This window comes from Acanthochromis polyacanthus, chromosome 3, assembly GCF_021347895.1.
Source record: "Acanthochromis polyacanthus isolate Apoly-LR-REF ecotype Palm Island chromosome 3, KAUST_Apoly_ChrSc, whole genome shotgun sequence".
Taxonomy (NCBI): Eukaryota; Metazoa; Chordata; class Actinopteri; family Pomacentridae; genus Acanthochromis; species Acanthochromis polyacanthus.
The window spans coordinates 24725356-24741391 of NC_067115.1; the positions used below are offsets into that span (position 1 = coordinate 24725356).

Here is a 16036-nt window from a genome sequence, read left to right on the forward strand (position 1 = left end):
TACAAGGAACAATTGATTAAAATGTGGAGGTGTTGTGGGAGTCCCATCAATTCCCGCTGCCCGCTATATACTTATGTTGATGATTCTGTGTGAGCAGCCTTGGCGGAGTATTGTGCTTTTCTAGTTTTCCCTGTCTTTGCCATTTCTTGCTAATAAAGTTTGATGATTTAAGAAAAAGAGGCTTTAAAAATGCCTCATCAGGCTCATGTTTGCACACAAACCTCAAAAGTCCTCTGAACATTCAAGACCTAAACTAACAAATGACTTCATATGCTGAACCCTCTTAAAGTCACTTGGTCTCATAATAAATGTTTGTTCAAAACCAGCTGAATTTAAGCTACTATAATATAAAATGCTTGCATGTTGCAAAGTGCACAATCTACTGACGCCAAGGTCATCCCAGTGCAGACAGGCAGATATCTCTCTCTCAAAGTGAATGCCCTTGGCAGTAGTTAAGTTTGGGTTTGAGTGTTCAACAACTGACAGGTTTGTGTTTTACTGTCCCACCCATATGCTCTGTTTAGGCTGCAGTGGGACCCTCTGTCAAAGCACTGAAACATTCATTCAAATCTAGAGAGCCAGCGAAAGTTAAAATACGGAGCGTGTTCAGCACCAGTTGTCTCCGAAAGAGGATGTCCTGCTAAGTTATGTTGTATAGATTTTCTGTTTAAAGTTAAGTGTTGTAGATTACATGCAGCCTTGTTTACAGCTCTGCTCAAAACTTTTCAGCAACGATTTAGCAATCTTTGTGTTAAAGCTGTAACACCTTTACACTGTTTTTATTTAATCATTGTAATGTCAGTAATCACAACCCAGAATGACGCCTACAGTGTTTCTGCTGTAATGCAGCCCATTAGTGGAGGTTACTCACCTTCCTCTGCACCTCTCTGTGAGTTACAGGATTAGTGGAGTGCTGGCTGAGCTATTGATCACATATCAGAACTTTGGATATATGGACACATACACACACACTAAAACTGATTCACGGTGACTGGAATCATCAGTCATTACTATTGATCCCAGCTAGCAGCGTGCACCGGCCCGGCTTCCTTCTCACACTCACACATACGCCCACACCAGCACCACAGCCGTACACTCAGCAGCAGTAACTCTCTGTTATTTACAGTATTTCCCTGTCCTGCCTCTCTCTGTTTCAGCTGCGGTATCAGAAATGTCTGGTGGCTCGCCCCCCCTCCCAGAAGGCATGCGGCTCGTCGCCCCCCGGTGACTCGGTGTCGCGTCGGGTCTCGACCAGCGTGAAGCGCGGCGTCCTGTCTCTCATCGACACCCTCAAACAGAAGAGGCCCGTCACCGAGTTGCCGCAGTAACCACCTCGGCAAAACGCTCGCCGGCCCTCCACCACAGCCCCCAGTCACCATGGTAACTCGTCACATCGCTGCCAAAACACCCGCCGCCACCACAGTAACCATGGAAACACAGCAAACCCCAGGGTTTGGGGAACTCGCCACAATTCCTTTGCCTTGTTTGGGAGCAAATTGGAATTTCACCTCAAGAGTTCATCGGCTCTTGAGCAGCAATTCAAGTCTGTCTCCTCAAAATAACTGAGACGAGTAAAGACTCTGAACAGCCATGAGAAACGCCTGTACATATAAGTAACTCTCTTCCCCCCACCCCGGCACAAAGGAGCGAGGAGATGAGAGCAAAAATTGAAGAAGCAGGACGCTCCTTCAAGCACAACACGTGTGAAGAACGAGCTCATGGCTGCTGAACGGCTGATCTCTCCACGCTCTTAGTGTATTTGTGTCTGTGCTTGTGCTGCCAGCATGACCTTCCACACCCGGACACACTCCCACCACTCACCTGGTTGTCTTGTTAGTCTGTAGTGGCTTTCCCCCCCCCCCCGACTCTGGCCCTCTTTCTCATTATCCTCAGTAGACTGTGACAGTAAACAGATGAAAGGAAGCAGTGGAGAAAGCCATCAAGTCAGATTGTCATATTGTCAGTAAGCAGTGAATAGAAGATAGAAAGAAGCTGCTGCAGACTGAAGAGAGAGATCTGCTTGTCAGTCTACACCCTCTAACCCGTTCAGCTGACCCTGCATGGACGTTTTGTCTAAATGTGAACCATTCTATACAATATCAATACACTGCTGCTGCTTTTAGAGACTAAAGGGGAGAGAAATCAGAAGCCACGTTGATTGTTTATCTTGTCTTATAAGTTCCTTTTTTTTTTTTTTGTTTCTCGTCAGCTGTGCAAGAATCGGCAAGAACGAGTGGTGACCTTCCACCCGAATCATCCTCCACATACTTACGGTTTACGTTTTTTTTATTCTTCTGTTGTCCCTCGGAAAAATGACAGACGATAGCCATAATGGAGGCAGAGAGACAGGGATGGACAGCTTTGACCCTCTCTCCTCTGCTCGCCTGCTCTCTGGTAGCCAGTAATAGACTGCTGCTCCAAACAGGAGTCGACGGCAAGCTGCTGCTCTTTGATACACATGCTGGAGGAAATTTGACTGATTATTCCTTTAAATCTCACCTCAGTATCGGTCATCAGAGACTTCATGTCCAGTAATTAGAGGAGATCGGTGACATATAAAAAAAATAGCCTGAAGGAAGAGAAAGAAGACTTAAGGAATGTGTTTTTATACCCGGTTATGGTTGTGATCATTTTATTTTCCACAGCTGAGATCTGAACTGTGCGGAGATGAAAGAGACGGAATTTCATCTTCAGCTTTGGCTGTTTTTGAGAGAAAAAAACAAGAGAGACACGTTGACTCAACCTAACAGGACTTTCCTGGGCTGCTATCTATCTGTCTCCAGGGTTCTGTTCACTTGAATGCGCCTTGTCTGTTTTCTTACTTTTATCATCAGTGCCACGAATCACTCGCTTTCGGTGTGTTTTGTGTGGAGTTTCTCATGCAGATCCACACTGCTAGCTCCTTATTATCACATATCTGACAAGCGTGGATGTCTGGTAATAACTAATGAAGTCTTTCATTTCACCTGGAATCATAAATCATTCCCCCGTCTGATCGCAGCCTGTCAAGCTTTCCACATGTTGACACCGTGTGTACATGGTTGCAGAAAAGCTAGCTAACTAGCTTAGTGACCGCTAACTGTGTGTTGTAGGCCTCACATAAAAGCTTTGATCTTGGAGGGTGCTAATCAGAGGTAAAGCTAACAGCAGCAGTTCTGTCCTTCATGAAAGCCTAGTGGTACTGTTGTCAGTCATGTTAGACTGTCTCTAAAAGCCTTTTCTGTAGCTTTAGAAAATAAAATATATACTGCTTGAAAATAAGAACAGTAAGGCGTAAATGTAACTTACTAGACCAAGGAGCTTAGCTGTATGTTAAGCAGCCTGACTGTCTGATTGCACATTTTTCTTTATTGCACATAAGTATATACTGAGGCAACCAGACTCTACACAGCAATACAAGAACACACTCACTCACTTGTAACAGTGCTTACTTTTTGTCTTTTAGCGTGATGCCGTTTATGTCGACACCAAGTGCGTATTCAAGACTGCTTTTACAAGATTCTTTGACTTTTTTTTAAGTGTTGCTTTTTATTGACAGAAATAGTGGAGAAGGAATTGGAAATATGGAGAAGAGTTTCAGATTAAGATGCAGTGGATGGAATTGAACTGCTCAAAGGAATCAGTGTTACTGGTGCACCCCGACCACTTGGTCATCAGGTTGCTCTACGAGAATCCAGTTTAACCCTCTGAACTCCAAGCATTTTCTGCTCCTGTTACATTTTCATTAACTGTGGATTCGTTTTCACTCCAGTATGAAGTCTTGAACCTCTACAGAAACGGCAATTATAGCTAGAAATAGAAGTCAAAAATGTTATCAGCCACCAAGTTAGAACGCCATATGTCAAAATAAGCAATACATTTCTTTATTTACTCTACAAAATTGAATAAACTGGAAACAATAAATACAACAAGTGCCCACAGGTGTTACTAATACTGTAAAAAAAGGTTGACTACATACTATAGATATTTTACTGCTTGTGCTTTTAACTTATTTTAAAAGCTCCTGAATTCTTGTGATGTCTTTGTAGGTTCCACCCGAGCCGCTCGACAGTTGCAGTGATGAGTGCAGGATTATTAATTTTGTACAGACTGGTTACTGCAAGCAGTTTAGTTTGGGCAGATTTTGAAATGACTCGTAGAACGAGGTGATTTTGATATAATGTCGCTATTTTAAGCTTAGATTTGGTTTACTAATTGAATGCTATATCACAAAAAAGTAGTTTGAGGGCCGTCAGAAAAGTCACAGTGTGATTCCCACTGATAAATGGTGTAATATATTTAAATCCACCAGCAGGCTTTGGGGTTTAGAGACAGAATTTATTTAACTTAGCTTGCAAGCTGATCAAATCTGGCTGCCTAAACTCTAGGTAGCAGGTAAGCATGAGTAGATTTTTTTGTTTGCGTTAGCGTGGAAAAAATAGAAGTAAATTGCACATTTCAAGTGATACATCAGCCACTTTTACAGCTGTAATCTGTAAATGTACCATGTGAGGAAGGAAAGCTTGACAGGCGACGCAGCTTAAGGGGATGTTTTGCTGAATGAACAAAGCGTCAGAAACCTCGTTGCATCTTGCTCGTTGTTTCGATGAAATCCACTTTAAAGGCACTAGTTTTGTAATGGAGATTGTGATGAGAAAATTCCTCCACGTCACCTTCTTCTGTCACAGGGATGCTGAAATGTGAATGAGACGACAGATTCTATGTGTATATAAAAACCCATTTAATGTACCACCTGGCATTAATCATTGTTATAAGCTATCTTTTCTTTCTTTTTTTTTGAATGTGTTTAGTTTTCTCTTATTTTCTTGTAATGAAATGCCTTTTTTGAAAACTCACCAAATGGCCAAAGTGTAAAATATTGATATACGTCGTTGTAGATAAGAAAAATACGAGAGCAAATAATGAAAACAGTAGAGGCGATCGGAAATTTTCACAGTCGTCAATTAAGTTGATACTGAATTAAACTGAGCAATTATCTATGCATTCTTTTGATCTGGAGAAATGGAAAGTCATGAAAAGCCTTGCATGCCCTTGGATGGTTGAAAGAAAGACTGTATGTATTGAACAGAAATATTTTTATTTTATTTATTCTATTTTATAAAGGTATATACTGATTTTATTATTTGGGGGCAAGTATAGTCTCTTGACTCTGTCATTGTCTCGGTCCCCGGTTAAACTCACAACGCTACAACGAGCTCCGCTTTGCAGAAAAAACAGCAGATAAAGGAATATATCTTCACCTTGTACAGTGCACTGAGAGCTGGGAGTCCACTGCTGTCTGAGGCATGAGGAGGAGGAGGAAGATGGGAGCAGCAGTGGACTCCCGGCGCCTCTGTCAAGCTCACACATAAACAACAACAAACGCACACACTCCATTTCCCATAGATGGATGTGTTGGCTTCCGTTTGCTGCTCACTGATTTGTACACTTTATCAATGTAACCAATTGTGAGAATAAACGGCATTATAAAACTCACCAGCTCGTCTCTGTGTGTGGCTGTAGACTGTTTGATTACTTATTCATCTCTTTTTATTAATCATTTAGTCGGTCCGGTTTTGGCTTCTTGAAATGAGTTTGATCACTTGTTTAAATTCTGTCTGATTTGGTCAACGTTTTTGTTTAATGTTACGTTATCTGACGTTTGGTGTTGGTTTGTCCGTCTGGTATCAACGTTACTCAAAAACGCAAGAAAGCCTTGGTTTGTTTCGAGGGTAGACGGGCTGACAATATTTAGAATCACTGATTTAGACTCCGATTTCTCTTTACACGGAAGAGTTACTGTTTATGTTATGCAGTAGCCGGACGTCTTATGTGTCACATAAAGGATAATTTTATGTGACAATCGGTGTACGATACTCAAATGGATTTGGATGAAATTTTCAGGGAAGTTCAGAAATGGCACAAGGACCAACTGAGTAGATTTTGGCAGTGATGCTGCTTATAGTCTGGATCCACAGATTTGTTAAAGATTTTTGTATCACTGTGAGGTAGCGGCATGGCGTCACTGTAACCATCAGATCATCAGATCACATGATCACAATCCTACTACAAATCGACAGCTGCGGACTTATTGGGACTGATCCATCAGAAATGATACAATAACAATTGATTATATTGTGGGGGTGTTCTCAACTCCAGCCGCCCGCCACATATTTATGTCACATGATTCAGTATCTCTACATACCGATACTGAATCATGTATCATGATTCATCGTTGGAAATGATACGACTGAGCAGCCTTGGCAGAGTACTGAGCTCTCCGAGTGCTTTTCTTGTTGTGTATAAATGTACTATATAAACTGAAGAAATGCGTAAGTGTAGCATGCAAATTGTCCACTTTTGTCACACCTTTATTGACTCTTTATGTGAAACACGTGTGCCTCATTACTGACTCGTTTATTCTCTGACTCCACTCTCAATCTGCCCATTATCTGCAGTGTAGTTCCTGCTAGGTTATTCCACGACATCCAATCTGTTGTAGAAATGCTGTACTTTGGAACAAACACTTAATCCTCTATTAAAAACAATGAGCAGAACTGCATAAAATACATGCTGCATTTCTATTCTTGTTAGTGTAAATAAACTGTCTTGACTCAAAATAACAGTTGTAGACAGTGTGGCCAAAGAGTGAATCAGGCTTTTCAGATGATGTCAGTACAGATTCTTTTTTTGAGGTGAAGTGATAAAAGTGCACAAAAAATCTAAATTTAACAGCAGAATTAGGCTTATTTCCCTCTGGCACACAAAGACTTAATTCTTCCTGACATTTTTTTTCTACTTTTTGGTGACAGCATACAGCCAAACTAGTAACTTAAACTCTTTCCTATCACAATAAATACTTTTACTTTTAGTATCATGAGGGAAGATTTAAATAAAATGTTTATTTGAGAATTCGAAAGAGTGAAAAGCTCTCTGCTAATTGGACCACTTTCGGCTATTCTACTCAACAAATGCTCAAAACCACTCCAGCATTCCCTTTAATAATAAATGTACAGTTCCTAATTGCGCTAAAATTTTAAAAATTGAACATATAACCAGAATATATTTTCCATTTTTTTCTTAAATCTCATCTTTATGAGTTGCTACCTTATGACATGAACTCAGATTCAAAACCAAGTTAGCAGATTTTGATGTTGAGCAGATTAAAAAAACAAAACACTGTAAGAGGTTCTCTGAAACCTATTTCAATACAATAATTTTAAAAATAATTTAGACACATTTGCATGTCTTTAACTTCATGATCACACCCACTATAGCATCAGTATATTCCAGCACTTTAAACAGCACCGCATCAGTGAGTCTGTGTTATTATAATCCATTCTGTTATAGATTATAATCCCGGCAGAGACACTGAGGATGCAGACATGTTGGACGTCCTGGACGGCAGCTGGGACTCCGAACTTCCACTTTTGCTGCGTTTAGAACTTGAGGATGGCAAAGAAATTGGCGGCAAAACAAAATCTGCCGCCTGTTTCACTGCCTCGGTTTCTGATCTGACCGCTTTCTTTGCTGGTTTGGTTGAATTCATTTCTGTTTTTGCTGCTCTTTCTGGCTGAGTGTTTTGTCTCTTGGAGGCGGTGTGAGGAGGAGCTGGACCACGATGAGCAGGCGGCGGATGTTTTCCTGCTGGAGGAGGAGAGTCGAGGACAGTCTGCTGTGATTTAATCGCCGGAGTGACACTCAGCTTGTGTGCCAGAGCTGTGATCGGAGACAAGTGGTTGGAGGGTTTTGCAGAGGAGATTAAAGTCAGGGTGAGACGAGGTATTCGTCTTTGTTTGCTTTTCGTCTGACGCCTCTTGAGGTGTGATTGGTTTTCTCTTCTCTTTGTTGTCTTCAACTTGTGGCTTTTAGGTTTAGAGGCTGTTGGGGTTTTTTTGGTTAGTTTTGGGTGCCGTTTTACCGTTCGCTTGCGCCTCCTCTTCTTTTCACCCTTTTCTTCCTCTTTATCTCCAACTTTTTCTCCTTGTTCCTCGCTATCCTTGAACTCTTCCCCACCTTTCCCCTCTTCGTATTCTGAAGGTTCGACTGCATCCTCTCCGTTCACAAACTCCCCTCCGGTCTCTTCGCCGGAGGGGGAAGAAGATTTGCTCGTAGCTGAAGCTGCTCGATTCTTCTTGACTTTCCTCTTTCTACCGGTTTTTGATTGTTCGGGAATTATTCCGCCCAGGAGGCCTTTAGCTGCTGCCCTAGCCAGCACATCCTGGACTGTTTCCACCTTGGTGGGATCAGCCTGAAAGATCAAGAGCGTTTTTTGAGATTTAATGTGAAGACACAGCAGATTAAAACTACATGTCTCGAGGGTGACATAGCAGCGAGGAGATCCACACAACGAAACACAATGCAGTAGAAAAGAGCTAGAGTCATAAAGCAAACGTAGAGGAAGGGGAGGGGAGTCTGCAGGAGTTGATGGTTTTTACATCCAGATGCTGCAACAAATACGGTCGCCATGAGGGTTACTGTCCCTAGCTACTTCTCTTTTTCCCTCTCTCCTTATGTGAGAAAAACAACAAGACATCCAACTTAAACAATCACATCAGTCCTTTGTCTGAAATGACCCGTATAATCTTTTGACTTTAGGTTCATGTGGGACCAACATTTTTATTATTACCTTTGTCTTTTTGTCAGGTTTAGGAGTTTAATTACTGACCATAGTTAGTCAAATCAAATCAATAGAGCAGAGGTCAAGGGATCAATGAATTAATTAGAATTCATCCTCTGGGGACCACGAATCTAGTACATGGCACAATATAATAGCTCTTGAGATGTTTCCAGTGGTGGATCAATCATCCTGAATCACACCTTATTGCAGGTTATTTACCTAAAATAAATGACCTGCAGGCATGTTCAATAACATTAGTGAGATGAATTCAAGGCTGACACACTTTGTAGTTAACAGTTGCTCTAATTATGCGTGTCTTACACCCAATGAGGAAAAGAGTGTTTTCAGAAAACATCCCCTTAAATCTCCTCAGACCTCATCGTCCTTCTCCCGTCCGTCTGTCTGAATCTACTTATATTCCTCTTCTCTCATCAAAGCTGACGGATGTTCGACAGTGCTTAAAGTACTGCCAATGCATTTTTTGGTTCACTCCAGACAGTGAAATCCATCTTTACATTTTTCTCCCTTTGACAGCATTATATTCCTCGAGTCATTTGTAAGACTCACAACTTTAAATGTGCTGCCAAAATGAGAGTTTGTAGTAAAATGTGAAAGACTGCAGCCTGACAGGCCATAACGATGACAGCCAGTCTGATGTGTTTAACAGATGAAATTATTCTTTTTTTTTGTTGCTTTTTGGGCAGATGGATCATTTTTCTGGTGGAAGTGTCTGCTTCCAGACTAATGCATGACTCCAGTGACAGCAAGGTCGTTGGTCCTCTTGATTTTTACGTGAACTAATTTTCCGGAAACTATTAATGGTTCCAAGATGCTGTTCATTTGTGACTTTCCCTGCACCGTCCCCTTTAGGTGGGCAGTTGTGTTTTGGGTGTTTGCTGTTATGTTCTTCACAAAATGACCCCTTAATTTTGCCTCATTATCATGTGGTCAAAAAATGAGTTATTTCCGTAGTTTGGTGCTTACTTTACACCGATCAGCCACGACATCATGACAACTGACAAGAGAAACATCGATCACTTTGTTCTAATGCAATGTTCTGCTGGGAAACCTTGAGTCCTGACATTCATGTGGATGTTTGACGTGTACCACCCACCTAAATATTACAGGTCAAGCAAACCCCCAAACCCCATGGCAACAGAAGTTCTTGATGCCAGTTGTCAGCCTCAGCAGGACAATGCACCCCGACACACTGCAAAAACTGTTCAGGAGTGGCCCGAGGAACACGACAGGGCTGTGGTGTTCACCCTGGTTCCACACTTCTCAGATCCAAACCTTATTGAGCATCTATGGAATGATACAGGATAAGCCTGATCTAGGTAGGTCCCATCCTGCAACCCACAGAATTCACTGCCCCCTTAAGAGTTGATTTAATGTGTTTGTCAGTTTGCTTTGATTTGTATGTCATAAGGATGATTCCTTCTGACATTGCATTGTTGTCCTGAGAACAAACTTGTCCTTCATTTGGAATCAACATAATCTTTATTAGTTAAATCATTCTTTGCATCCTGTTTTGTTTCTTTAATGTCTTTAAAAATACATCTGGAAAATAACTCCACTCTGTAGTGTTTTAATATCTATTTTTATGCCTTGTTTATGCCCATAGCACCTCTCAAATCCTCTGAAGGCGAACTCAGTGTTCGGCTTCAGAAACACATCTTCTCTGGAGATGTGCCACGGGACATCTCCAGAGGTCCTGTGTCCATGCCCCACTGGGTCAGAGGACTTGTAGCAGCATAAAGGGACCAACACAACATTAGGCAGGTGGTCATAATGTTATGACTGATCGGTGTATGTTTCACACTGATTCTTTAGTCTAAAGCACCTCTGTGCAGCCTAAAAGAGGGGCATTCTCAGCTGTTAATCTTATTTATTTTTCTACTTTATCAACATTTTCTTGCTCTGACTTATTTGCAAACCTCACATTTCTAATTAAGCTTCTACATTTTTGTGATTTTCGTGATGAAATAGTGGAGAATACGGGATACTCGATGGAGAAATGGAGAAATATGTGGAAGCATAGCCTCTAACCATGAATATTTGTCAAAGAAAACTTTCCAAGATTCACTGTAACTCTTATCTTTTCGTGCCTCTCCAGGCGCTACACGTCTATCTCAAATCCCTTTAAATGCCCTCTAGCGCAGTTTGACTCGTCGTGCATGTGGGCAGCGGTGAATCGTTTCAGTGTAACAGAATCTGCAGCCGCAGCTCTGATGTGATTTGACTCACAGTGAGAGTGAATGTCGATCCAATTAGACAGGATCATTAGATTTTAAATTACTGCACCGAGCTGGACAGGGCAGCCGGATCTGTGCCACTGTGTACCGGTTTGTGTCAGACACACGTAGTAACAATAAAAAAATTCAAAAGCAGCAAGATATTCCAGTGATGCTCATAAAAGTTAATTAAAAACATATCATCTGCAGCCTTGATAATCAGTCAAGTAAAGCTGAATGAAGACTGACTCATTTTTGAGGACATAATGATGAGTTTTCTTACAGTACTTTCTCATTATTTGCCATTATTGTCTCGTTCAGCCATTCTTGTCTGCCTGTTTCATTCCCCGTTTACTGGGTTTGCACCATTACATCATCTACCATTACTACCACAATCATACACAACATTTACAAGGTGTCTAAACTGGCATACACTGCTGATATCCGGCCCTGAAACCATGAAGTTTGTGTGGATGCCTCAACCACATGGCATTTACAAACACAACATGCTTAGTCTTGATGCTAAGCAACAATGCAATACTCATCTGATGTCTGTGTTAATGAACACCATAAATATAGTTACTGTGCAACAGAACAGCCAGTAAATATCAGCTGCTGGAATAATACTTTCTCTAAAGACAGAAAAAGAAGAGAGAAGAGAAAAGAAGTGATGAATGTGACCCAAACACACAACCCGGTCTCACGGGGATTCGTGAAACTGTGACGTAAGTTTTTGTTTCGGTTTCGTGCGCACCAACACGATGTCGTCATGTTTTTCGTGCAGCTCACCACGAACGAAACCGGCTGTGGTAATCACATCTGAAAGTGGTTTATACCGGCGGATTAATGACGATCAAAGCTGTCCATCGGCGTTTGCGGCCGCCGCCGCCGCGGCCGCCGGACATCCGGCCGTGGCGGCGGCCGCAAACACCGATGGACAGCTTAGATTCGGCGGATTCATGACGATCTAAGCTGTCCATCGGCGTTTGCGGCCGCCGCTGCGGCCGCCACCGCAGCCGTCGCTGTGGCTGGATGCCTGGCGGCCGCGGCCGCAGCCACAAAAGCCGATGGACAGCTTAGATCGTCATGAATCCGCCGGTATAAACCACTTTCAGATGTGATTACCACAGCCGGTTTCGCTCGTGGTGAGCTGCACGAAAAACATGACGACATCATGTTGGTGCGCACGAAACCGAAACAAAAACTTACGTCACAGTTTCACGAATCCCCGTGAGACCGGGTTGAAACACACCACCTTATTTATTTTTGATTCAACCAACCAATGTTTTTTTTTCCATGTGATGGAGTGACATATTTAAGTGCTAAAATGGTGTTCTGAAACCACTTAAATTTCCTTATTTGATCTTGTTTTGGGCATATCCCAAATTATTGTGCTTTTCTTTTTGATTCTAATTTAATGTAAGATCCTACAGATGCAGCACAAGATAACTCTATTCTTCAAATCACAGTAGAAAATGAACACACTGAGACATTTTGTTTACCTCTATCCCATCCTAAAGCTTATGTATCATAATTAATGCGTGTAGAATGAAAAGGAAGTGCCCATGAAGGAAAATCTGCCATAAATTAAATGTGTTTTTTTTTCTATTGCATATTATTGCCTGGACATATTCCCCCTTTTTCTTCTTTTTCTGTCTCATCATTCTCTTGTCAGCAATTAATGATACAGTAAATCCTGTTCACTTTGACAGATCCATTCATTGTCCATTCACCTCCTTTGCAGCTTGTAATTTTCCACCAGTTTTTATTGAGGTTCTAGGAAAAGGAGTGCACCCACAAATGTTGTCATTTCAGACGCAAACACTCTCATCTCTCATCTACCAGCACGCCTACATCCACCTCATCAAATTATCCTTCTCAGTCTTTATGCCACCAAACATCCATCCACGTGTTGCAAGATTGTCTTCAAGTTCTCTGTTGTGAGATGTCTGGCTTTTTAGAGCCTTGTAAGAACATCTTTTGTTCATATAAACTTCATCTCTACTGTTATCTCTCTTGTTACATGTCATACGTTTGCTTCCTGATTTCTGAGCACAGACAGTCAGAGGAGTTTGCTCACCAGTGCTGCCTCCTGATACTTTTGCAGTCAAAAAACTCATTAGCATCTTCAACAAACTCTACATGGCTGGCACATTTTAAGTCCAGGAACATGCAGTTTAGCACAATGAGGAAGCACAGTCCTGAACAGTGGGAAAAACTAGAATCACTTCATAAGAGCATGACCCATCACAGGAGAGCCAAATCTTCAGATCTCAATCATCATTAGATTAGATTTTGCCCACATTTGATGGACAAAGAACAGTCATTTCAAGACAACAATGTACATTTTGGCAAAGCACCAATCTTCAGGGCTGGAAAAAAAAAAGCCAGTGTAGAAGTGCAGTTCCTCAAATGGCCACATGAGGCTGGCTCCAAAGGTCAGTCAGTCCCTACACAGTCCCATGATTAAATACCCAACTTCACATCTGAAAAAAATAAGTTTACAGCATAGCACCTGAAAGGTTTTGGTCTCTCTAGCTAATTTCCCTATCCATGGCAACTGTAAGTAAGGTGGATTTATATACAAATTACTCTTTCAGATTGTATAAAGGTTTAAGATTAGGCAGAATGCCTCATGTTTTTGCTAATTTTCTGGATCAGTCGGTATCCACCACACTGAGCTTTAAAACAATTTTTTAGAGAACCTGTGGGTGGTGTCACGATGGGTTTGTCCATCTTCATATACAGTCAGTGACTTTGGTCAGAGAAGATAAATGGTTTGAAAGAAAAGTGAATAAAAGTTATTTACATCAAACTAGAATGACATCACTAAACAGAGAAGGTAATCTGTGTCATCACTTATCAGCCACTTATAAAGCAGTATTGAGATCCCTCTCGTGTTTCAAGTCTGCACCTTTCAGAGGCAAAATGTCTTCAAGAACTTTAAGTGAGTCATGCTTACTTTGTCTTAGCACTTAAATGTACCTTGACCTGTAGCACCTTTACAGGTATCCATGGGTTTGCATGCTGATTTTGCTTTATTTAAATCAGTGACTGACAGAGAAACTAACCAACTTCGTCTCAAATGCAGAGGACAGCCTGTTCATTTAGTGATCATTTATTTCTACTTTCATCACATCAGACTGCAGGTCTTTCTTTCTGTATTACAAGGTTCTTTTAAGCTGTTGTTTTCAAAACATGAGTCCCTTTGGTGAGATGTGCAGCTTTATTCCACACCCAGGAGGATTTTCTGCTGCTGCAACATGAGTTTTAAACTTTCTTATGATGCTGCCAACCGTGTCTCTTGGAAAATAAATGTATTGGAAATATATTTTTTGAACCAGTGCAGTTTTGGTGTGATGAAATAATTTAATCTCTTAGCTTTTCAGACAGCTTCTTTATCTTTGCCATGTTTACTACTCAGCTCCAACATCTGCACAGGCTGGTTTTATGCGTACGGCAGCTTAAATAAATTCAGTGTCAGAGTTCCCAAAAAAAACTGTCTGCCTCACACATTAATAACTAATCAAAACAGGAATATTAGATAGGGCTAGCACATATTAATTATCACTCTTATTTTGTCACTCAACTCAAGTAGATGTAATTCATAAAACTGTGTAAACCTTCTGAACTCAGCAGGTTTGAATCATTTTGATTGCGACTGTATAAACACGCATGCAGGCACAGTTCCCACTGCACCATTTCTTCGAGCTGCAGGGGATCAAAGGAGCAGCATCTCATTTCCTTCTGTTGTATTTTTCTTCTTTTTATGAGTTGAGCAAGAGGTGGGGGGAAAGTAGACGGAGCATCGAGGTGATGCAACTAGAGAGGAGGGTTTGAAGGGAGGGCTGGAAGAACGACGGAGAATTATCCATTCATCTGTGCCCCCGAGTACTGAAATGTTTCAGTGACTCGGGTGTATTTCATCTTTAACTTGTCTCGTTCTTTTATGGGATATTGGAATAATGCTGCAGTGTTTTGAAAGAGCAATAGTCCACACTCGGGTGTGTGTTTGTGTGCAGACAAGCAGAGCTGACTGACCTCCCAGCAGACAGACAGTAAAAGAGTGCAGCCTCAGCACTACTGGAAGGTCTCTTTGCAAAGCAATCACACACACACATAAATGCTCGAGCACAAACACACACTACAAAAGCCTCTGCTCCCCCTCAGTCTCCAAACACAACCTTGTCCTCTAGATTTTCCTCATTTTTTTTCTCCTTTCAGGCTCCACGTCTCACCCTTTCTCTCCTCCCCGTCTCTCACCTGTCGGGACAGTCTGGCGATGAAGCAGCCGTTAGTGAACTGCGAGGCTTTCAGCCAGAAAAACTTGGAGTCTGTTGCGTCTCCTGATGAGGAATCATCGGGGAAAATCGGACCGTTCACCCTGAAGAAGCAGCACACAGCAAAATCAAATCATACAATTATTATTATGTTGTCAGGAGGTGTTGTGTAGCATTTTGATGTGTTATTGCCACGTATTGCTCCCATCCTTTAACAAAAAGGAATGACATGAACAATAATGAAGAGAATTACGAGGAGGTAGAGGAGGATACAGACAAGGGCAGAAATGTAGGACAGGTGTGAACACTGACCAGCTGCAGTGCCTTTTTGACTGCCTGCAGAGCCAGTCAAGACTTCCTTTCTCATGATTCCCAAAGGAATAAAACCATCCATCCATTCAGAATTCCAGTTAGGAAAACCGGGATATCATGCAGGGAAGATGGGGATGCTATTCCAAACACTGTGGGGTTGGAACAGATCAGCTTACACCGTGGAAAACGACACGACTTGTGGGGCGCAAAGGGGAAATATTCTGTATATTTTTTCAGCTTACACTGTAAAGGATGGGAGTACTGCTGCACACACGAATTGGTAGCATCAGGAAATTGAGCCAAGGTGCCATATATTATTTTGACAAGGCAACACACGAAACAGTATTCTTTTAATCTAGCTCATGCGGCATTTTGTTTTAAAGCACTTTTAGGTACAGAAACCATTTCTAACTGTACATTCAACAGTTTAACGCCGGTGCAAACTCTCCGTGCACTAATGTTTACTGTCACTAGAGCTGGATGGGAGATTTGGTTCAGCAGGTTCTTGTCAGTGTGTTTTCTGACAGATTGTCCTGCTCAGGGCCTCAGGACCAGCCTGTTTATGGGCTGCCAGCTGTCACTACTGGGTCCTGTGTGTTGTACATCTGGCG

General features: G+C 41.8%; 2 protein-coding genes across 12 annotated transcripts in view; one reads left to right on the plus strand and one right to left on the minus strand.

The window, feature by feature from the left end:
* The window catches only part of apbb2b (amyloid beta (A4) precursor protein-binding, family B, member 2b), a 56258-nt gene extending 50783 nt beyond the window's left edge, over positions 1-5475 (plus strand). For all 11 annotated transcript variants that reach the window (XM_022216753.2, XM_022216754.2, XM_022216756.2 and 8 more), the window contains one exon: positions 1158-5475. In XM_022216753.2, the coding sequence (XP_022072445.2) occupies positions 1158-1328 (171 nt within the window). In that variant the 3' untranslated portion in view covers positions 1329-5475. The remainder of the gene's footprint in view (positions 1-1157) is intronic.
* A 1386-nt stretch (positions 5476-6861) lies between these two features.
* LOC110967221 (putative methyltransferase NSUN7) overlaps positions 6862-16036 on the minus strand; it is a 28762-nt gene continuing 19587 nt past the window's right edge. The window contains exons 12-13 of the mRNA XM_051945393.1: positions 15097-15217; positions 6862-8230 (exon numbers count right to left, since the gene is read on the minus strand). Coding sequence (XP_051801353.1) covers positions 7331-8230; positions 15097-15217 — 1021 coding nt within the window. The 3' untranslated portion in view covers positions 6862-7330. The remainder of the gene's footprint in view (positions 8231-15096; positions 15218-16036) is intronic.